This window comes from Platalea leucorodia (genome assembly GCF_965183815.1).
Source record: "Platalea leucorodia genome assembly, chromosome: Z".
Taxonomy (NCBI): domain Eukaryota; kingdom Metazoa; phylum Chordata; class Aves; order Pelecaniformes; family Threskiornithidae; genus Platalea; species Platalea leucorodia.
In genome coordinates this window covers 90,864,454-90,889,032 of record NC_138858.1, presented here as the reverse complement: position 1 = coordinate 90,889,032, position 24,579 = coordinate 90,864,454, and the positions used below count along the sequence as shown (strand labels likewise).

Below are 24,579 nucleotides of genomic sequence, written 5' to 3'. Positions count from 1 at the left end.
CTGCTCACGAGGTGATTGTACAAGCAGACAGCTTAGGCAAAGGTGCACTTCTTACCACAAATCCTTGATTTAACAAATGCAAGGAGCCTGGGTGCTATCTCTGTCTCTAGCTAGTCCATATTCATTGCTCTTCTGCTTTAAGATTCCCCACAATCCCCTCAAACTGCTCTTTCCTTCCTTATGCCTGACCTATCCCACTGCCTCTCAGATCCAGAAACCCATTCATATCATCATTTTTCATCTACAGTGGAGCTCCAGGATTTCTTGACTTCCCAAACACCAAGACATTCAAGCTGCAATTTGGACAAGAAATGAATTGATATTTTTTCCAATTAAGAACATAACACGAAATCTTTCCACGTAAACTTTGTTCACCCCAGAGGCATCTTCTCTCCTGCATTTAAACCCTTCGCTTACTTCCACTGAAGTCTCAGCTACCAAGTCTTTTCCCCTGACGATGACTTTTTAAAAAGCCGTCTCTTCACATACATAGGAATGGGTGGAATCTTTTTCGATTGAAACATCTGGAGCTGTGCGTGAGTCACTAACGAGGTCCCAGCTGTTAGATAAATATGGTGAAATAGATGCTGCAAGACAAAGACGGGTTGCCGCTGCGGGACAGCAGCCCCCTGGGAGCATTATGCTCTATTGGACTGCAAGCACTTTTTGTTCTGGGTTCGTGCAGTACAAAAGGGTAAGCGATGAGCGTGCAATTCAGGATTAGGGTCCAGGAGCAAATACAGTGCAGATTATAAACGACAAAAGCCGAGGCCTTTGCTAAGCCATGAAACGCTTCAGCGGCAGCCTCATGATTGCCAATGCAAAGCAGGCTAATGAAAAGCACCAGAGAAAAGAAACGCTGGTGACAGAAGCGAGCAAGAAAAGGCAGGAGCACTGAACCCTGGAGATACTTTGGCATGGGTGGGAGGCTTAGGATGCTGCTCTGTTCTGTGTGCATCATGGCCCGAGGGTTTCATGATGAGTAAAGCTTTTACCTTCTCCGTTTCCTTTCTACCGAGCTATTTTAAAGACAATCTGGATCAGACACTGCAAGCTAGCCAGATTTATGACTTGACCTCCGCACTGCAAAACAGAACAAGATCCTACTCTGTTCTCAGGCTTAGTTAAATATTGCCTTGTGTAAGAGAAAAATGGTACTGCATCCAGCACGAGGGCCGTCAGCTCCTCAGGCCCTGGATACAGTCGGTGCAAGGAGACAAACGGGTTCACTCTCATCCCCAAGGAACTGCTTCGGTGCTTTCTCAGCCCCACCGGCTCCATAGCTCATACCTCCCACTGGATGGCAAGCACCAGCTCTCTGCCCAGCAAACCCAGCACCCTGACGTGCCACGCACCGTCAGAAAGAAACCATTGAGGCAAGCAGTTAGAAACACACACACGCTTTAAAATTATAGCACGAAAGAAACACAGGGGTTTACCGCAACAGCAGCTTAATTAATATTTGTCTGGAGTTAGCTCCAGAAGAGATGCTGAGACCCCTTCTAGACACAAAGCATCAGCATTTCTGTTACACATGGGCTTATGTTTAGAGAAGTAAACATTTACACCAAGGGGAAAGAAGTTAAAACACTGTTGCCATAACAAACAGGGAAATAAACCTTTTATTGTCAAACATTCTTGAGAACCTAACAGTCAAGACACAGAGCTGAACTCTCAGATGACGGTGACCTAAGTTGCAGCTCCCCATAGTATGGAGAGAGTCTCCACTGCATGGCAAGAAGCTAGATAAAAGGAAGATTTCTCTGTGTGCCAAGCCACAACCTCCCTGTCCTGCTCCCCTCCTTGCACCTTCCAGTAAGCAGCAGCTCAGCGTACAGGAGCATTTTATATGGCCTCATCCACAGAGCCCAATTTAACTGAAAGCTCCTGAGCAGGACTTAGCAATGCCCTTTCCCACTGGTTAAGACACCTGGACAATATAGTTCAACCCACTTTTAACCTGGCATAACCAGAGCCTTTGAGCCACTGGGCTTTGAAGTGAGATTTTTATACTTCATGTACACCCAGAAGGGAAAAGAAGGACAGAAATAGCAGCACAGCCTGGTATGTTTAGCTAGACCTTGTCTGCCCACCGTCTGGCCAAAGCTACGGTCTAGTCTCAGGTACCAGATCTATTTGTGAACTTGTAATTGCTGCAGCAATTTGATATATTTAGAGTATGTCCTATTTGAAGCCTCTGTGTGTGAACCCAGAGGAAGAAGGTGGACAACAAATATTTTGTTAAGGATGTTTTGGGGGATAGGTTAAAAAAAAAAAAAACCTATCGTGCATTTACTTAAGAAATATATTAAGGGGAGGAGTTAGTTACTGTGGTCTTAAAATTGCTGGTCTACCCAGCAAGGCAGTCGCAGGTGGGCCTGTGCTGTGTTTGGACAACACGAAGCGGCCACATGTACTCTTTGAAAAAGCAGGGCCCGCATTCCCTGCTCATGGTTTTGTGAACACACATTAAATCATTTTGATTTCAGAGCTTCTGGCATCCTGCAAAGACTTAGGAAAACATCCGAGACTGTGCACACATTTAAACTGCAGGCTTTGGCACCGTATAAAGGAACCTTAAAGCAGGTCCATGCTACCCACCCCACCACTTTCAGACACTTGGGAACGGCAAGACAAGAAACGACCAAAAGTCGTACTGCACTTCTGCGTGGATTTTATCCCGCTCTTTGCGCCTTTTGCCATGACATCTTAGCGGAAGGAGGAGCGCTAAGGACAGTCAAGATGCGCAGATGCTGCTCCCAGCTCTTTTCCTTCACTTAGCTCCTAGAACCTGGCCCTTCCCCGTGCTGGCTCCACTTGCAGAACAGATACAGTGCTCACTTGGGCCAAACAGACAGCACAAGGCCCCTGTGCTCAGAGATCTTTGGCTAAAGCAGCAGATTCCACTTGTTATATTTTACAAAGCTTGAATTATTGCAGTTCAGCATATATATTTATAGCACTTATTGTCTTGTCCCTCCCAAACTCCACCAGACAGTCAGCAAGCAGTGTCTCTGTTCTCGGATATGCTTTGAGCACTTAAAACCGACGTGATTAAACATCTCTTTTCCTTTGAGCTCCCAAGACACCACTCACAATGTGCCTGCCACATTGCAATGCCTACAAGAATTACCATTATGAATAAAGTGGGTAATGTGCTCTGCCATCATGGTTAGACCCAAGTTGTACATCAAGCCACTAATGTGAATTACAGTATGCAAAACAGAGCTTTTACTCCAGGCTGTGGCTAAAAAAAGAAGGAATGCAAGCAAAGTCAAACTCCGAGTTAAACAATGGTGTTACTTTAACAACAACTTTGGCCTCATCGTACTGCAAGCGCAGACGCCTCGGTGGAGGATCACAGCAAGCAGGTTCAGCATCAACTTACTCCTTCCCAACCATCCACACAGGCTGCGGGCAGCCTTTATGTTCACATACAATTACTGGGTTAAGCCATGCTCAGCCACACGATTGCAATGCTTCCAAGCACAGCTACTGCTTTTTTTTAACCCTTTCAGGGTGCGCGGCTTACTCTCACAGAGCTAGAGTCTGCAGGAGGGGAGAGAGGCCGCGGTACCAGTGGTACCTGCCTTTCCCCTCCTAATGCTCCCAAAGGCAAACAGGTAATAACAAAGCCAAACCACAAGCCCTTGCTCTCACCATTCCCGAGGCGCTGTCTGCGTATTTAGTCTGCACACTTTAAAGCGGAGGGAGAAAAGCCCCTGTGTAAAACACATTCAATGTCATCACGCTCACGTCAGCATTGAATAAACACTGCTCTCCTAGCTTTGAAAAGGTGAGCAACCTTCTTTACGCAGCCACAGAGCTAAAGGGGTATCAGCCTAATTCAGCCCAGCCAGCAGCCCATGAAAGGGCTGTCCTGCTATGCACATTCATCACCCTCCAAAAAACAATCCTTTGAACAAGTCCCAAGGCTAAAAGCTGCAGTGGCTGCGGAAAATAGCAAGCAAAAATGATGGGAGTTTCTCTGCCCTTTAGCAACAGACCTATGGATTTCAGACCTGCCCCAACCTCGGTCCTGTTAGAAGAGTTAACCTCTCCCTGCCTGTCTCCCATCTCCTTATCACAGATCTTCCATCACTCACCCTAGACTGAAACATTTCACTTAGGGCTGTGACCGGCAACTTGTCTTACAGAAGCAAGGGTCAGGCACTGCCCCTTCCCAACAGGGCAGGGAATGGAAAGGCTCAGGGCCAGCAAGATATGACGTAACCCTCAAAATATGAGCTGTGATGGGAAAAGATCTGTCTGAGCATATATATATATATATATATATATATAAGCCAAGTGGCTTATGGCGATGGAAAATTTCATCCTATACTACTTATCTGCAGCATTTCCAAACTAGGAAACGAAGGTATGTATGTTGTCCAATAAAAATAAACTCTGCTCAAGGGCTATCATGTTGCTTTTAAAGAGTGTGAACTCTCTGCCCGTCGGATTTTAGGAAGCAAGGCCAGATTTGAGCAAATGTCAATTTGCACAGCCCCTCTGAGCTGGAGCCCCATCAAGATGAAGTCAGAGGCTTTCCACATTAAATCACAGCAGCGCTTGGCAGCCCCACAGAAATTAGCACTACAGGGTCTTTAAGACGCTTTCCAAATGATGAATTTAAGATGGTCTGTCTGTTCCTGGCAGCAGGAACACGCAGAGCTCCCTATTACAGGCAAGGGGAAATCTAAGCGCGATGGCACACGTTTGGCAAGGGGTTAACCAGGCTGCACAAAGCAGAAATTTCCCCTGAACGCTTGCAACAGGAAAGCAGAACAAAACGGCTGCTCCTACCCCGCCGCGGCTTACACCCCGACGTCTGCGTACATCGAAGTCAGCGCTTGCTCCTGTTAATCTGCTGGCTGTAAACACATCAGTTTGCAAACGGTCAGATCCATTCGGGAATCATTACAGTTGTTACTAACTAGTGCGGGAAAGCAACGCTGGAAGGTGCAATTGGATACATAAGCTCTGTGCATCATTTTAAACCAGGCCTATTTTGAGTAAAGCCTGGTTTTAAAAGCAGCTGAAGGGCAAACTGAAGTATCTTCCATTGGAAATCACAGCAGGAAATTTGTACTGGTTTAGCTCCATCAGTGCAATGACTGAAGCCAGTGGGACTGGTGGAGAGACCTGACCACAGCATTGCTGCTCAGTGAAAAATTCCAGGTCCTTCGACCCCTGATCTCATTCCAAAGAGAAAACATCACTTGGGCAAGCTTTGGGCTACAGACTAAAGAACGCAGCAGCTAACAAAATGATGATGTTTCCTCTGGTGAATGCGAGGTATGGATACGCAGAATTCCCAGGCATGTTGGAGAGGGCAAAGACTTTCAACTTGCATTCACACAAGCCTTTTGACCTCCCTGTTTTGGAGTTTATGACCCTATGAGTAACCCTGCTCATCATCTTTGACTTAAACTATGTCACGGCAGCTGCTAATGAGATAAAGCAAAGATTAAGAAGAGGAGGAAAGCTGAGAGAGGGGGAAAGAGTTTAAACATTTGACAGCTAGCTGTGACTGAAAAGTACTTCCACAACGGCATTTTAAAAATTTATAGCACATCAGCTTTAGCCTTAATCCTGCTGCAATGAAACCAGCAGAAAAAGAACCCTTCAGCTGCCAGTGATCTTAGAGGGATATAAGACAAATCAGCCTGGTTTTGTGGAGTAGAAGCAACAGTAGGGTACTAAGTTGTTCATAAAATTCAAGCAGTGACAGGGAGGGGAGAAGCACACAGACACGGACATGGAGAGCTGGGGGTGACAGCAGCCACTGCCCAGAAAACGCAACGCTATTTTCTGTCATCAGGACAAAGTCACAGGGACACCCAGGCTGACAGCTCTCAGCTTAGTGCAAGCACTTAAAAATACATCTGTTCTTCTATTTTACTTTTTTCCCCCACCAGTTCAGTGTCTGTAGTCACCAGTGCCCCTTAGCAATTGCTGTGAACTGCTTGTTGTGTCAGTGGATGCCTTCATCCATACATAGCTCCTAAGAGCTGCCAGGACATGGGGAATATGACTTCTCTTACACCTATTTCTCCTGAGTGATCCTGTTGGCGAGTCAGGCTTCTGCTATGTGAACGGCTTCAATCTCATGATTCATTTTACTTATCGTATGTGAAGGTTAAGCACCCACACAGCATCAGCACAAGCTAGCCCTCAATTACCCAATGTGTTCAACTCATTAGTCAACCTCCAGTGCTTAGCTAATGGAAAAGCAAAGCCCTCCAAAGCTTTTATGATTAATATCTGAAGCATCTCAGAGTGAAGTGACCTCCGTCTAGACTAAAGCATCTTTTCTTCCAGGCCTCTGTTTTGAGGATTCACTGTGGCTTTGGGGAAGCACACGTCTGCCAAAGCCATCACTGATGTTCCATGATCTCGCCTCATTCCCCAAGCAACAACGGTGCCATTGATGGAGGCAGCTTGGGATCCCTCCGGAAAGCCTCCTTTCCCCCCTTAGCCAAGTGAAGCAAGGTCAAGGCAACGAAGAGAATTTCAGCTCTCATATCCTATTATCTGCGCCCTTGCATGGGAGCCTTCCATGAAAGTGCTGAATGCCGCCTCCTCACCCATACAGTGTTCTTCCTAAAGCCTCAGCAGGGCGGTGCAAGGTTCGACTGAGCGTATTATCAAGTATGCTGCATTGCATTAACCTCCCATGGAAAAAAATCTGGTAGAAGAAAATGCTAGGAGACCCTTTCCAAATCAGTGGCTATGAAGTAACTGCTAGAATAATTTTGCTTTAAGGTGATAGACGGTTGTATCCATTGTTTCAGATCATAAACAAAGCCAAGATTCAGCCATGGAAACCTCACTGTGGTATGCAATACGTCCTGGATTCCCCGTCTGCTTAAAATAAGATTTGACTGTGGTTACTGGATAGGCTCTTTCGATAAATTTTGACCAAGGGCAACCACTGAATTCGCATACTGAAACACCAGAGCATCCGAAACAAGGAAGATGTTAGCCAATTCACCACAAATACTTTCCAACCTGAAAAGCTGAAGGAAAAAAAAAACAAAAAACAACCACATTCTTTCTCTTTGAAGAGCTCAGCCCAAGTTCTTTCCAGCCCAGCATTTCCCCAGCTCTTTATTCTGCAGAAATCTAACGAGTCCACCGGAAGGCGATTCAAGCTTTTTGCTGCTGTCATTTTCCCAAGTCCCAGCCTCAGCCTGCCAGTCTAACCCAGCCACAATCCAGAACCTTTCCCCCAGTGACTAGCCCACGTTGTCCTCTCCAATTCCTTTCATCACTTCCAGTACTAATCCCCCATTCCCGCAAATATTTCCATACAATTATCGTGGTTACTTCGTCATCGCTTAGCCAAACTGTTCAAAAATCTCTTTATGTCTTTCCTTATAAATCCACCCATTTCAAGCCATGGTTTTAAACCCTATTCACCTCCAAATCCAAGCCTACCTGCTGACCCCCACTCTTATACCACAGACCTCCAAATTGCTCCCAGGACCAAAAAGGAGGGGTCAGGGGAAAGAAAACTCAGTAATTTAGTACTATGAACCAACAAAGTCACCCAGGTGTAAGGTCTATGAGTACAGCACATATCCCGTCTCTCCAAAACTCATTCTTAGATATATAATAAACCAGTTTTCAATTCTGAAAAGTGATTGTGGCACAGGAGTAATATATTTTCTCCTTACTTATTCTTATGCTATTAAAAAGACCTTTCAAATTCTTATTATACACATAATGCTTTGAACAGCTGAAATTCAAATCTAAATGTTGCATCTTTAGCCAGCATCTAGAAGCACCGTCAAGAGTTTAACTTTAGCGTGCAGCTGGGATAACCTACAATATGTAGTAGCAGACATCCCTGTCCGCAGAAGGCTCTTGATCAGCAGCTTGTAGTTTTAAGTATGTTTACCTCTATTTGGTTAAGCAATGAGTTGTCAAACTTGAAGCCGGGGATTCTCTTTTCACTGCAGACCACTCCCACGTCTTCGGTGTGTTTGCAGTCCGTTACTCCCCAGCCATTTGAAGTGCAGGCTGCCAGGGTGGTCTCCTTGCCATTACAGTGGACATTGTCCATCCAAATTTTCCCTGAAGGGGAAAGAAAACAGAACTGAGACTCACAAAGAGGATAAATCTGGATTGTACTGATAGCTGATAGGAAAGCAAGTAAGGCTGCTGTGCTCTTACTATGTCAGGGGAAGAGATTACTGCCAAAGTAAGCTTGAATCAACAGCTAGGGAACATCAATGATCCACCTCAAGTATTTAGTAACTGCAAACAGCTCTGCCCCACAGCTTTCCCTTTCACTTATCTGCATGGTTTAAAAAAAAAAAAAATACCATCAGCCTGAAGCAGATCTCTGCTGCAGTCCTGCTCACAGCGGTAAACGACCTCCTCTGATGACAGCCACTTCAGAGCGCGCAGTGTCACCGGGTCCCCTCAGTTTGGCTGATGAGACCCTGCTCTCTCATCACGCTCACCAAATCATTCCTTCTGGATTTAAGGCTTCTCTTTACATCATTTCTCGTTTATCAAATCCTCATTAAATCTTTTGTAGGGGACACCTCCAAATTTTGATTAAATGCCCTAACTTTTTTAAAAGCAGATTTTTACAAAAGCTTTAACAAACCACTATTGATTGGAACCTCTCGTTACTTGGGTGCTCTTTGAAAACCAATTGCCAGATCCAGTTTCCAGACTGTAATTACCACTTTCCCTCCAGGAAAAACTGCATGCATATGCACATGAGCATGCATGTGCACATGTATATATTATATTTTAACAAATCAGGGTCCTCAGAACTCAATTCTAAAACGAACAGACAAAAATCAATAGGTGTCACCTCCAAACTTCAGGTCATGCTTTCTCAGGAGCAGCTGACAGCAAAAGACCCAACAGCATCTCTAAGATTCACCTTTACGAAGTGCCCATTTTCTCTTTGGAAACATGCTGGGCACATGCTGCTCACTGGGATTTGCCCCCTAAACTGCAGGGAGCAAGAGCCAACAAGCAATTCCCATATTTTAGCATCCCAGGTGCTTTGCTTGTCTGAAGAATAACACGTCCTTTGGACAGAAAGGACTGCCTGACCTTCAGAGCCACTAGGAGATTCTGCAGCTATTTCCCTTGGCGGTCCCAGCTTTGTTCCAGCAGCCCCAACAGGTTCAGTTGGTTAACCACCAGACGATGGGTCTCCCAGCCCTCTCCGTGCTCCCCAAACAGGAGAGCAGAAAGACCTCCTGCAAAGCCTGGCTCTAGGGTTTGAGGAAGGCACGACCCACCCCGCACGGGCTTTCCGCATCAGGATTTACCCAGCGCTATCCGGCGTGCAAAGAACACTCGCTCCCGTTAAATCACGTGGCAATCAGTTCCTGGTTTGTTTTCAAACGTCATGGCTTGTCTCTCACTTGGAAATCTCCTACTCTACCCCAAGAGCCAAAATCCACAGCCTGGGACAACATTCAAGGTTTTGCATTTCAGTCAAGTCACTATTAAGGCCTGCTTGCTCTTTTACGGGCAAGTTTATAGGTGTGAGCACTAACGAGGGGTGCTAAGTAACAGACATACAGCACATTTATCCCTGCTGCAGTGGAAATAATCTGTCCGTGGGTTACATCAACAGCGTGCCAGGCTTCAATGTTTGCAGAAAAAATTCTCCGCAGGTCAACATTTAACTAACAGCATATCAAAAGATGACAATTAAATGTGTTTAGTTATATACTATTACAGAGCTATTCTCTCTCAAGCATTGCAATTTTAAGAATTCATTGCTGTAACACACAAACATTCACCTTTCCAAGTCTTTGTTCAGCACATATTTGGGAATAAGGTGCAAGCCGCAATTATCCACACATCCATCACGTACAATTTCACAGAGCAAGAAAGGGTGTACGGATTGGGGTGAGGGTGAATAGCTTTTCCCCACCAGGAACAGCCTGAGAGTGTCCAAGAGGATTATTATAAATATAGTCCTATATAGGACACGAAGTGTGCACACTCTTGGGGTTTTATAGGCTAGCCTGCGTTGCAGACTATGACGCAGGTGTTTCTAGAGAGGCTAACAGGGCCAAAGAAAGATTTGTGTAGCATCACATAGGCAGCCTGTTTAGAGCCTAAACAGTTCAGAAGAAAAAAGGAATAGGGGGAAGGAGTGTTTAGAGGCCCCGTTTGACTCAGTGCAAGGCAATGGAAGCGTGAATAAGGAAACACACCATCTATACGTTACACTTGTGAGTGCAGCTTCCCTTGGCTGCTGAAGAGCCTCCTACCCTTATCCACCACCAGCTGCTCCCAAGCATCCCCTGCCAGAGTTCCCACACCGTGATCTGGTACTTCAGCTCTTTGTCTCATCATTCCTTAATTTGTTTCCGTCAAAACAAGCAAACATCTATTATTTAAACTGTTTAATCTAATGGGACCCTGATTTAAATAGGCATGGCTTCACCGGGAAGCTATTTCAGTTACATTTGTAGGAAATATCACTACATCTTAAATTTGGCTGACAGGTCAAGAATTATTGGGGGTTGGAGAGACAGCTAGCACAACACCACTGCTCTGGAGTTACCTTACCTTCTCCTTTTCCATACTTCGAGCTCGGTAGCCAAGACACTGCCTCCACGTAGCCCAGCTCCCTGCAGACCACGTTGGCAGCATGGATGGAGAAGTCGTCGTCACACACCGTGCCCCACTCGCCGCTGTAAAACACCTCCACTCTGCCTTCGTTGTGTTTTCTCTTCTGCCCTGCAAGCCGCAGCTGGATCTTGGGAACATTTGCCGGTCTCTGGGGGGGCTGGTATACTTGTGGGGGTGGCTCTGGGTAACCGGGGAGGTAGGGCCAGTGTTCGTACTGAGCAAAGCCCAGTGGGCTCAGGGAGATGAAGAACAGCGTGATGAAACAGTGGTTATGGGTAAACCCCAGGAATCTTTCCATTTTCAGTGCTCACAGTTCTCAGAGCCAAGTCCTCTGCTAGCAGCTGCCAATCAGTGCAGGTAGGTACTGTGCGGCTGTCCTGAAAGAAAGGAAAGCTTGAGTAAGGCTTGGTAACGACACGGACTTTCTATCTCTTGCTTCAGCAGGGGACAAAGCTATGGAAGAGACTATGTACAACGCCGCCTGTGAAATCCGAAGTCAAGTACGTTATTTCTTGTGGGGTGGAAGAACAAACTGAAAAAAAAAAGAAACATGAAAACCATTTCTAAGTTTAGGCCAACTTGCTAAATAGTTTTAGCTGGAAAAGATTTTTTCCAGGGCAAAATTGTAGAGGTCACAAGTGCTAGCAACTGATTTTCCTGTTTCTCTGTAAATTCAGTAGTTCAGGGGGTAGCAAGTTCAGGGGGTAGCAAGTTCAGGGGGTAGCAAGTTCAGGGGGCAGCAAACTACAGCCAGCCTTGGTTCAAATCCTACCAGGACAAAATGGAACCATTTTTCTCCCATACCTCCTTCAATAAAGAAGCCAAAACGGTCACTTAAACAGTGGAAAACTAGAAGGGTAATGAAATGTATTACAATACAGTCAGAAGTGAAGTATTTAAATTGAAGTCTGTTTTCCCAATACGATGATAAAAAGACTTTTTTCTGTCACTGCACGTCCAGTTTCATCTGTAGAGAATCAACATGTTACTGCACACAGACAGTTTGCAGAAGTAGTCTTGGCTAACGTTGTCTGTCCGATGGAGTAGTGGCTCATGGTCTCCCAGTTTTGGTTGCTAAGTCTGGATAGGGACCAATTTGTCACACAACTGCTACATCCTTATACATAAGCGAGTCGCTGAAGGTATGAACCAGCAACTTTTTGACTCATTAGAGGAATTTCATCCAGATGCTGTGGAGAGTTTAAATGCCGGTCCTTTTCTGCCCGCTTCCCGCTCACGTACTCGCCCAGCCTTCATTCAGGCACCCAGCACATGGAGTGGTCAAGCAGCACACGTGGGGGTTGAGGATTGAATAGTTTCCAAATGAAGCAATGCCAGAGCACAGTGGGAAAAAGCTCCCCAGCCCTTTAAAGCTCTATTATTTCCTGGCAACCACAAAGGGGAGGGAGAAGGAGAAAGACTTGGCTCTAAAACCAGATGTCTAGAAGCTAAAATCCTCCAGTATTTTTGCTAGGTCTCCCTAGAAAAAAAATGACCAGATCACATATGCACACAAAGACGCAGCGAAATACATTAACTAGCTTTTCAAGCTGCTTGCTGAGGAGATGTATCAGAAATCCCAGGCAACTAGCCTGAAATTCAAGAGACATCAATTCAAACCTCCGCAATTCAAACCTCGGGCAGGTCACTTCCAGGGCTGTGCCTCAATTTCCCCTTGTATTAACCAGGGCTGATGGTCGTGAGCTTCCTACTGAAGTGCTTTGAGACCTGGGGATGAAAGGCATTTGCCTAAGGAATAGACAAACAAAATGGAAGCACGTGGGTTAAAAGTCTAGCATTGGACATCAGGGGAAGAAACGGGAAAAGCAAGGGGAAACTTTACAACAGGTCTAACTAAATCAGGGCGGGGGGGAACGCGCGGCAAAAAATTCTTGGAAAAGAAACATTTAGTTTCAAGGAGCCACGTACTTTCACGTTGCTTTCAGGAGATGGAGATCTGTAAATTTTCAGCGGGTGTTCAGAGAAATACTGCTATGGTAACAAGATATTTTTCAGGTTTTTTGCAGGTCAGGAGGTGAGGCTGAGAGAGAGGAATGAGGTCCTGCCCCACACCAGAGGGGAAGAGGGGAAGGAAGCACAACTGCTTGCACAAGGCTGCTCCCCTCCACCAGCGAACAAAGGGGATTTCCCAAAGCAAATGCCGGCGACAGGGCAGGATACATGTGTTCTGTACAAATAAAAGGCTCCCGAGTCAAGGCACATTAGTACTAGTCAGACATGCCTGACTTCAATACCTACCAGCACTGATTTCAAAAGAAACCACTTACAATGTTTCTCACGGATACAAGATGGTTTTTAGCCCAGAGGATAAACGCATGGGCAGAGCAATTGTCGCGAACGGCATAAAAAAAAATTCAAGTAACCCCCTTAGATCATAACAGAGAATAACTTGTTAGTTATAAGTAAAAATACTGAAGGAGAGGGGTCTAATGCCGAGCCCAGCAGAACCGCAAGGTCTTCAGAAAAATCTGTTTTAATCTTCTTTGAAGATCTGTTTTAACCTACTTCATTTTACGTGGCCGTTGTTTCGCACTACTGCATAAACTGGATTTTAAAAGCCTCAGCAAATATTAATTAAAAACTAAGTCGGACTGAAGCAATCTCTCTCCAAAAACTAAGATGAGGGATAGCAGGGCCCTGACTTAGCTGAAAGCTACACAGTCGGGTTTCCAAAGAAGTCATTTTGCCTTTCCCATGGCTGTCCCACATGCACAAGAACGCAGCGCTGTTTATATATTGCTGGGACCTTCTGAAGCATCCGGATGGTCTTGCTGCGAAGGATATTTGAGGAGGCAAAGGCAGATAATGTGTGGTGAGTAGCCTTACAGTCAAGTCCTGAAGGACCTCTAACTCTCAAGAGACAAGAAGGCACGTCAGCGTAATTAACAGACTATGCCAAATTCCCCTCTAGGTTACAGTTTTGTGTTATGATACTCCAGAAAGCTCAATAGTAAACTAAATAAGAACATTTTACAGGAGAAAAGGATCAACAAACAGCGCGTAACCTGCAGGTCAGCATGTTTCACTCGTTCCTCTTGTGCCAAGGCAAACAGTGACCAGCGGTCAGCTCTGCGCTCAGGTTAATAGGGGTCTTTCGTGCTCAGAGGCCAAGGAATAGCTAAAAGCTGTGCAAAACTCCAGTTTCCAGGACTGCTCTCTATTCAAACCAACGCTCTCGAGTCATTTTACTGAAGGACTTCAGCCAAAAGACACAACAATTTGGGGAAACCATTCAGAGGCAGGATGTAATAGTTACCAGCTGAGAGCGGTACTCCCTGAAGCGTTCATTAATAAAGCAGACAGACCACCGCAAGATGCCAGAGCCTTTCAAAAAGTCACAGCACGGGGAGACCTCAGGGTCCATGAGCAGCTGTAGGGCGGGGGGTGGGCCACAACAGACTTCCCGGTTACTTTAATTGATACCAAGATTAGTCAGGGAGATAGCAATTTAGATTATAGTAAATATAGTAGGTGTAATTTTCGCTCTTGGCAAAGCCTTGCTGAGTCAGACACCCCAGGAGCCCCAACACTCCAAAAGGCAACCACAGGCTGGTTTGCTTTTGGTCCCCAAAAGCTTAAGACTTTTGGAGTCTGGTGAGACTAAGAAAAAAACCCTACCATTTACCATAGAACTGAGGAGAACTTGGTGAGGGAGGATAAGGTTGCCTGAGAGCCCTCTGCTCTGCAGAGGCAAGTCTGACTAGCAAAAAGGAATTTTAACAAGCCCGTATGTACACAATCCCCCACTTTCACCAAGGAAAATGACTCAGGGCACACACGTTTTGTGCTCAGGTCATAAAGCATCATATCTCATCGTTGTCAGGATCCTGTGAGGATGAGGAGGGGCTCCTCGAGGGCCCAGAGGAAGGTACTGGAAAAACATTCAGAAATCTCCCTTCTAGTCCTATTCCACCCGCAGAAGCGAATCCCGGAGGGACTCTCCCTAAGATCGAACAGCAGCAATCCTACAGACTTCAGGAGACAACACTGCAGTGTGTACTAGCAACCACAGTCCGCTTTTCCTTCAGGTCATATTACCATCCGCTTCAAAATAGTTACACATTCAAACATTAAGAGACAAAGCTTACACAGTGTTTGCATCGCCCCAGAAATAAAACCTTCCATACCCAGAGGTCTTGTTTATTGCGGTGCTTAAGAGAAACTATTCAGCCTAAGTCACGATGTCAGGAAAAGCAGAATCCAGTGGAATTTGAACACGGGCATATTTTAGGATTTCCACAAGAAACAACAGCCCAGGTAAAATGGGGAAACTTCAGGAGCCCGGTGTGCCCAGCAGCGTCCGGGGAAGCCACCCAGCTCCGCAGGACTGAAAAGGGCTCTCAGCTTTCTGTCTCCCATCAAGACTGGAGGGACAACAGGGACTTATGGCACCGGAGAGGCTTGGGCACCTTCTGGCAGAGGCATCCATCCATCCCACCTGGGTCAGTTTTCTTCGGGAGGCAAGACAAGCAGTAACACAGGACTGGTCTAAAGGATCGATAAAGCAGCACAGGAAATTTTACACCACTTTTTTCACTCCACGGCACAACAGCCACGCGAGTCCTGGATTTATTCTCTCCTGGCTCCTCCTGAAATCCCTCTCCTTAGCTACAAGATGTCAGTTGTACTGCACCAGTATCAAAGAAAACTATCGCTGCTCTTCAATAAGAACACCACCGACTCAGCAACAGACTCACTTAAGAGCATTTAAAGGAACAAACACGGACAGTATCAGATAGGAAGCAACCACACATGCACATGGCGGCATCATTATTAGCCACAGAAACAAAATTTAGTAAGGAAAACATTTAAGTAAACCCACTCCTCTGCTGCTGTGACCAAGACTTAAACACATTTTTTCCTCAAGTCTCAAAGAATGCTGCACATGCTGAACTCCCTTAGAACAAATCTAGGCTTAGATTTGCAAGACATTTGGTTTGTGCCGGCTATTCCCTTTATTGTAGGGCTCATTCCTCCCCTCACACCCTCTCTTTAATAGCCTCCAGATTTATTAATGATGTAATCCTAAAAGTATATATTTTGGTCTCCCCATTCAAAAGAATCCAAGACAGGTCATTAAAAACCTATTGAATAAAGTCAGCGGAGAAGCCAGGAAAATACTCCAGGTCTCCTGGCTCTCCATCCTGTACTTCAGGCCATACGATGATTCTCTATCACTGCATTAACATGTAATTTAAGGCTTTAAGGCATGCTCTTCTCCTAGCTGCTGACTCAGCCCTTTTCCGGACTCCAGTCTTAAGTCTCAAAGGGAGCAGATGGATGCAGGCTTAGAAGGAAACGTGCAACACTTTCATTTCAAAATAATATTGGGCTTTTACTTCTTCAGAGAATACACCAGGTGAAACAAATAGGCTATTCATCTCCCCAACTCAAAAGCTTTCTCCTACCAGCAAGGATGCCTTTTTTAATTTCACCAAGTCACCCAAACAACAGATCAGCTCAGACAAAACCAGAAACACCAGCTTTCCTGCTCCCATCCTTATCCAGATGACAAAAGGGAAGCCTGGAGTGCTTGGTTTGAGTCCTTTGTGACTGGAGATCCAGCAACGCTCCGTTCGGCTTGGCATCCATCGGGAGGCAGAGACCATTAGCACTCTGACCACTGCTGGCACATCTGGGTCTCAGCCAGGAGCACCAAACAGTTGGTATTCAGCCACTTGAAATGGTACCGCCCGAATTTCCAATTCCATGCCCTGCATTTCCAATTCCATGCCCCATCGCCCAGAGTGCATTCCTCAGGCACGCTCACACATCCCGCAGCATGCACGGCCGTGGGACGAGAACAGGATTTCCCACTACCGCCAAAGCAGTTCTCCAGCCAACGCAAGGGCGATTCACACTGGGCCCCTCTCCAGTACTACTAAAGCGAATAGAAATGCTACCGCTCGCTTGGGTAAGAGCTCAGATACATTCTCCCATTCTTCCAAGAGATTCAGCCCTGCCACGGGCACTAGGGCTAATGCTTTCGTAGATTAAATCCCCATTGATTACAACACCAGGGTAAGCCACGAATGAGAGCCCTCTTGCTCACGCTCTTAAAACACTAAGCCATAAAGGTCACTGGCAGGACCAGATATACCAAGCAATGGCAATAAATCCAAATCTACAGCAGAGACCCATTAGCTAGAGGAACAAGGCAAGACCAGTACTTACCTCAGTGGATGAGGAGCTCTGGAGAAGACCACGTGCTCCCCATGAAACCCCACACCCCACTGCATGGCAGGAAAACATCAAAATAGATTGGGGTGACCAGAAAAATCACCATCACTCTTAATGCTCTTCCTAGAAATCATAGAATGCTTTGGGATGGAAGGGACCTTTAAAGGTCACCTAGTCCATCCCCCCTGCAATGGGCAGGGACATCTACAACCAGATCAGGGTGCTCAGAGCCCCATCCAGCCTGGCCTTGAACGTTTCCAAGGATGGGGCATCCACCACCTCTCTGGGCAACCCGTGCCACTGTTCCACCACCCTCATCGTAAAAAATTTCTTCCTTATATCCAGTCTGAATCTACCCTCTTTTAGTTTAAAACCATTCCCCCTTGTCCTATCGCAACAGGCCCTGCTAAAAAGTCCGTCCCCATCTTTCTCACAAGCCCCCTTTAAGGACTGAAAGGCCGCAATCAGGTCTCCCTGCAGCCTTCTCCTCTCCAGGCTGAACACCCCCAGCTCTCAGCCTTTCCCCATAGCAGAGCTGTTCCAGCCTCTGATCATTTCTGTGGCCTCCCCTGGACCCTCTCCAACAGCTCCATGTCCTTCCCGTGCTGAGGACCCCAGAGCTGGACGCAGGGCTCCAGGTGGGGTCTCACCAGAGGGAGCAGAGGGGCAGAATCCCCTCCCTCGCCCCGCTGCCGGGGATGCAGCCCAGGGTACGGCTGGCTTTCTGGGCAGCGAGAGCACATTGCCAGCTCATGTCCAGCTTTTCATCTATCAGCACCCCCAAGTCCTTCTCCTCAGGGCTGCTCTCAATCCCTTCGTCCCCCAGCCTGTACTGATACCAGGGATTGCCCCGACCCAGGTGCAGGACCTTGCACTTGGCCTTGTTGAACCTCATGAGGGTCACACAGGCCCATTTCTCCAGCCTGCCCAGGTCCCTCTGGATGGCATCCCATCCCTCAGGTGTGTCACTGCACCGCTCAGCTCGGTGTCATCTCCAAACTTGCTGAGGGTGCACTCGATCCGTCTGTGTCATTGATGAAGATATTGAACAGCACTGAAATCCCCAGACATCCTTCAGATTGACTTCAGCGTAACTGAACCTGCCTCGGAGCCAAGCAGAACATCATGGGCTTGATAACAAAACTTGTGTATAGTGTCCCGTGACTGGGATGGACTCCTCAGGGATGAGATGCCATCGTGCAACACCTGAGGGGTCAGGCAAGCCCCTTCTAGTGTTGGTACACAGCCACTTTTAGGAGGTGCAGCAAAAGCTAAGGCAAGCCAAAGAGCATGTTGAAGGTGGAAGTTAACAACTGAAGGAAGCCAAAATGCTGCTAGGGACATCTAAACCAAAAACTAAAGGGTTTGTTTTTTCTTCTTTTCTTCCCCCCAGTAAAATGCTCTATAGGATTCAAGGCGGAGCCCAGAACAAGCAGGACCGCAGAAATCATTTCAGGATAACATTTTGACATGTTACAAATCCAGAGACTCTGCAAGCCAGGAGGATGGCAAATATAGTCTGCTAATGATCCCTCTGAGGAACACATTTCGTCTGGATTTCTCTTCACAGTTGAGGAGAAAAGAACGGTGCCTAAGAGCCAGTACCACTGAGCTGTTGCCATTTGCTCATCCCTTTCACTCAGGAGCCCTGGAGCCCTCTGATTAGCAAAAGGCTTTCATAAGTTACTTTAGAGAGCTGTTGCTGCTCAGGAACTGAAAGCTGCTACCAGGGAGCTGAGAACTACCTTAAGAAAGCAAATTTCACATTATTGCAAACTGGCCAAGGGCAACCAGTAGCAAATTCAACAGTTGTTTACATCAGGGGAGCTACCAAGTGCAATTTGCTGCTTCTAGCCTGTTGGGATGCTGCAGGGAAAGAGAGAGCGCGAAGTCCCAGTATGCCCTCTCGCAGCAGAGGTAAAGCTTACACAATCCAAAGGTATAGACTTGCCACGACTTCACCAGCCACAGGATGTCACTCAAGGGAGAAACAACATTATTTAATAATTACTAAAGAACCTTCGGGCCTCTGCTTCACATTTGAACGTACCTCCATACATGCCCACTCTTTTTATTTCCTCCCAAAAGCTTACTATGTGCTCCCTGGAACAGAAAACAGTTTGGAGTGTTTGCCAACTGATGAGGATAAACTACAACAGACAGCAAAAAGAGATGTATACAGCCCAGGAATGTATCTTGCTTACCACCACTTGCTATTGAAGCTAGACAAGAGAAGAGAAGCTCTGATGGACAAACACGCTAGTTAGGAGAGTAGGAAAGAAAAGGCATTTTGCTTGTGTTTTCTTTTAACAGACAGCTACAGGTCTAACAACAGAAAAATCAGTTTGTGGGAGTTGCCTAACCAAAGCCCTTTACATCATTATTTGATTAGTTCTATGAGATCCCAGTGTTTAGAAGTACGCTGCTCTCCAAAGTTGCACAGACACAGCCATTTTTGCAGGGCCGAACACCCAGATCCATGGTCAGCACGTTTCGTGAAAGGGCTCAGCTGAACGCTTCTTATAGCTTCCAAATCCAGGCTGCGGTCCCTTCTCACACCTGCTTCTTCAACTGAAGCAATTCACATTTGCTTTCAGTTTTAGCCCCTTGATGCATTCATTCATCTTAGAAGGCACAAAAACTTGCCTGGGGATCAGATGGACACAGGCAGCATCTTCTCGCCACATCACGGTTGCAATTCAAATATGCTTCATTTTGGGAAGTTCTTTATTTTCCTTATCTCTTCCCTTTGCCTGGTGTCGGAGAATGAAGACGAATAGAGATGTGAATCATGACAACTCTCGGGCTCCTGGCCAGCATCAGCTGGCTGTTCCACAGACCTTGTGCTGTACTCTTAATAGGAAACACAACTTATTCCCAAATATACTTCCAAGACAATTAAACAGAAAAAGTGATTTTTTTGAACCTAGTAGTATAAATCCTTTAATTTGCAGCTAGTGGATGCATTTACGATGACCAAGCGATCTGTTTGTACTTAGCAAAAGCAGCAGTGACAACTAGAGCTACATGATTCAACTCCTCTTTTCATGAAACCTACGCATGTAGCTCATGACGTACAAAATTAGTTCATGAATAAAGACCCTGCAAAAAGGTGCCACATTAAAACCCACAGCTGACACACGCACACACTCACAGAACCAGAACACATACGTGCACGACCTAAGTTTGAAGAGCATTAGCAAATACTAGATATCCTCCAAGAAGGAGGTCCCCCTCATACCTCAGTGTAATACTGTCTTAATTAACGCAGCGTAACCCATCAGCAGGGCAGACACGGGACAGGTTGACTTCAGAACAGCACGTTGGTTTTCCTGTGAAATATCCCTTGAAATAACAAACTTCCATCACCATTACTCCAGGTTAGGAGGCGGGACCTTTCCTCCTCAATGTGTATGCTTGCAGACATTCATAGCAAACGTGTATCTGCACACACGCGCGCTCCCAGAGGATTTCACAGAAAGTGCTTTGCAAACCAACTGACGGGTTGATCTGCTAAATCATTCCATCCACTGGAGCTGCGATCTCTACGAAAAGACATCACTGTGTTTTTAAACAGCACCAAGAATGTTATGAAACAGTTCAGGAGGCGAAAGAATAAAAGGTTAAAATAAACATAAAATCAAGAAACAGAAAACCAGAAGGGAAGTTAGCGGGACAGTAAGGTAAAGATAGTGAACTTGGGAGTCAAACTATTGAAAGAAATCCAGAGAACATTACTAGGCATGCGTTTTGGGGTCTTTGTTTAACTTGCAAAAACCAGTACTTTCTGCAAAATGCATGGCTTCTCTATTAGATCACCCTGCTGAAGACAACGGCATCGTCCTCTACTCCATCATCAAGAGTCTCTTCAATCTTGGTTGCTTTTCCAAGCTGCTAAAACTTTCCTGAAGTTTTGTCTGCAGACCTCATCTCCGCACTCCTGCCCCAGCACTCACAAAGCACCATGCTGGATTTGACTGGAGAGCAGACAATCTTAGGGTTATCTTGAGCCTCACCACCACCTGATTGCAGTATTAAACTTCATATTAGTAACTCATTTTGGGGGGGCCTTTCCAACATCATCCTGCACTTAGAACTAAGATCACACGAAATTCATTCCTGCAGCAACAAGCATCCAGCACGCTACATTGAAGATGTGGTTTCTCCCTATATGCTTTGCTAGTACAGTAGCTCACGCTAATATTTCATTTTATGTTTTCTAACTGCTCTCTAGCTTCCAACCAAGGAAATTCCACCACTGTGGGTGGTTCAATACGGATGAAATGAAACTGGGAAGTAGGAACCCTGAAGCAATTATTTCCAGCCCCTAGCCAGTACAAATTTGAAAGCCCTGCAATGTCATCTTTATAAGCTGATTATAGAGATGCTCCCAGATAGCTAAACTAGGATCTTTCTCTATAGTCTTCTAAATTATCTTGGTCTTTAGATCAGTTTTTACCCCCCCACAGTAACATCTGTTTAAATTAAACAACAAAAAAATAATTTAAAAGGCGGCAGAGTTGTTTGTGTGCATGCTGAAGAACCAGAACTCAACCTAGGCTATGTTCATTCCAGACAGAAACATCCCATGTTTCTGTGCTGCAACTTTTCAGGTGGATACCACTGCATATCCTGGAGTCATCCTGAAACCCCCTGTGATCGCTGCATGATAAAACACCCTAAAGAAAGCTGATGGTAGGCTGAGGGCTGTTTTGCAAGGGGCTGTGAAGCCCAGAACAGTTTCCCAGACGGTAGAAAAGTTTCTTAACTAAGGACATAACCGTTCTGCACCTTCTGCCAATGGCAAACATCTGCACTGAAGCCTCTTCCTCTGAAAGAGCAGTTATTCAAAGCAGACAATTTAAACTGCTTCTGAAGTTTAGCTGGTAACATTTACACAATGTTGATGGCATGTACTGTAGCTTTCTGGTCTAAATCAAGCATATTTTAATAATATTACAGAATATGCATTGCCTGAACTTGTAGACAGCTTGCAACATGTCTTTTTTTATTTCATCTGTGCATGCCTGCGAGCAAGCAAGGGGAGAAAATCTTTAACTTGGTCACAACGTCTTTGCAAAGTGACACCGCATATCTGTGTTATCCCACTCCTGCCAAATCAGGTCTCAGGGGACAGGAATTAGAAGAAACGTCTACCTCCTTCCCAGGCTGTTAGGTCTAAACATCATACTTTATAACAAACTCACGGGAGAGAAAGAAAATACATTCAAAGAGAAAAGGGAAGAAGTGAAATCAAACTTGCAGCCCCGAAGCAAGAGAGGGTTAGAAATGTTTAAACTAATTCATCAGCCCCTTCATCTCCAGCAGTAATGCCACCGTTCTGGCGTGCAGTCTCGGCGGGACCGCGTTTACCTTGGAGTTAGTGGTAGGCTGTGCTGGGGGTGACCTCTGTCTTGTCGGGCTTCGTGAAGTTCTTTCTTCTGGGCTGAGCGCGCCGGCTGAGTGGTCCCCTCTGCGCTGGAAGATATCCTGCAGCCAGGGCAATATGCTGCAAGAAGCTGCTGCTTCCTGGCAAATTTCACGAGAGTTAGGCAAGCAAACCCCTCCCAAGACCCAGCCCCTTCAGCCTCAGCTCATAGCGGGTGATATCATGGGCTTGTCTTGTAATCTGAGCAGAAGGACTGCAAACAGAAAAGAATGGGGAGGGGGGGAAAAAAATCTAGCCAGAGTTGCAAGGAAGGAGGTGGGTTAGCAACATGAATGCTTTCTCGGGACGTACCTAGAGAACAAATAGCGAGAATCATATCAATATCCATGTTAAATAATACAGCGTGATCACAGCAGTTTTTAAGCGTCCCGATTTGATTCAGAGCCTCACAGTGCTAAGCACTCTACAAATACAGAGGGGTGCATGGTCTTATAGTACAGCATCTTCAAACTTACACCCCTTTCTATAGTTTGTAGGGTTTGCAGCATGCCATCTCCCCAGCTATTCAGGTATCGCCCATCTTAACCCTTCAGCATCCAGCGACTGCTTTTCCAGCAGCTCAATATTCTTAAAGCTCATAACTACAGCAGCTCAAACCGGGGCACGTACTTAATAACCACCTAGATCTGCAGCAAGAGTTACTCCATATTGCTGTCCTGAGGACTAACCAGATACTAAAATCAATTCTTCATAAAAAACCAACACGCCAATCAAAAATCCCAGCCTCTGCTGTGTCAGAAAATTCAGAGCATCTGTGGTGTGAACGGCTGGCAGTGAAATAGTGACACTGGTCTGAGCTAGTTGAAACAGTTCTATCAACAAGTAGCTAAATCAATTAGACATTATTCTGAGGCAACTGTAAACTTCTGCAATCTTCTCAACTAGAGGGGGGGTTGTGTTTGTAAAACCGTCCTTTTCTTTTTTTTCTTCATTTAGGCTTTTAATGCATCAAACCAATTCTATTCACTTCCATTTTCTGTAACTGTGAAAATAACAAGAAAACAGTGGCTTTCAAATCTCTATTACAGAGAGGACCTTGAAATTTTGTCTTCTGACCCAATTTTGGACAGCAACGCATTCTGAAGTGTCAGCATTTCCCAAAGAATGGAAATTTATTTTCTCGCCAGCTTTGACCTTGGGTATTTAAATCTACGTTCAATGGGTTTTTCAAACAAGGCAGCAGAAAGTTGATAGGCACAGAAAGAAGAGCAGGTATGCCCAAAGGCTAACTTTGGAAGGAATATCCCCGCTTATTTCAGTATATTCATACTTGTAAAGGACTTGCTAGCAAGCCCTTCCCTAGCACAGGACTGCTGCCTATGGCATACTCTTCCAGGTTACTCCTGCCTGGTTTCGCATCAATTCTCCAATTAATTCCATTAATTATTTTGCAAAGCTCAAGTGCTTAATCCACATCGCTGGATACATTTCCAGCAATGTAACACCAAACCCTACAAGAACATGTCTGTCATCAGACTCCTCCCTCATCCCAGGCTTTTCATCACTTCCTAAACACAATTTACCTACACCAAGTAACGTTTGCTTCCTGCTCAGAGCACAACTCCGTTTTCTCAACCCCAACCGCAGGAAAAGCAGCATTCGTTCTTAGTCCCAGCTGCTCCGGCACTGATGTGCAGAGCTTCCCCACTCTCTGATGCCACCTTTTATGGGAAAGGGATATTGCACTGGACTGGGCACCAACATTAGAGGAATCTGCAACATGCTGGCAACGGAAAGGAAGCTAGTTTGGAAGTGTAACGCAGCCCTGAATAATTTAAGCAAGGTCATAACTCTTCACTGAACAAACTGACAATACCAGAGAAGCTCAACTTTGCTTACAAGAGACTGTAAGGCGTTCAGCACGAAGTCTCTCTTGCTCTCTGTTTCACAGACGCTACGTGAAGTGGTCTGGTCCAGAACTGAGGGTTCAGTTCATTCAACTGAATGGCCCCGTTACTTACTGGCATGGCATCTCCCTTCTGAGATGATACCCACCCAGAGCTGACTATATCACCTAACAGTACTGGTAGGGTGATGACAACCACGTTCCCAGGAGTTGGTGAAGTCTCCTGCAGGCAGTCCCCCAAGGTCAATCGTGCTGTGAAAGGGGAAAAAAAAATATTAGAAAGAGGACAGTTGTTTCTTGATGTGATATAGAGACTATCAAGATGTCAGGACTTAAACCCAGGATGCCACCGAAATGGAGCTTGGCTCTTCTTCCCAGGGAAGCCAGCACGAGTGGTCAGCAGCAGCAGCTAGTCCACAGTGCCCTAATTCTCCTGTACTGGGAATGCTCATGAAGA

The 24,579-nt window shown here is 45.8% G+C and overlaps 1 protein-coding gene across 1 annotated transcript in view; it reads right to left on the bottom strand.

The window, feature by feature from the left end:
- Positions 1 to 10,924, bottom strand: part of LOC309602651 (lysyl oxidase homolog 2) — a gene marked incomplete at its 5' end in the record, with an annotated part of 41,814 nt that extends 30,890 nt beyond the window's left edge. Inside the window, 2 exons of the mRNA XM_082336410.1 lie at positions 7,907 to 8,082; positions 10,564 to 10,924. Of these exons, the coding sequence (XP_082192536.1) occupies positions 7,907 to 8,082; positions 10,564 to 10,924 (537 nt within the window). The remainder of the gene's footprint in view (positions 1 to 7,906; positions 8,083 to 10,563) is intronic.
- Between the last annotated feature and the right edge of the window lie 13,655 nt (positions 10,925 to 24,579).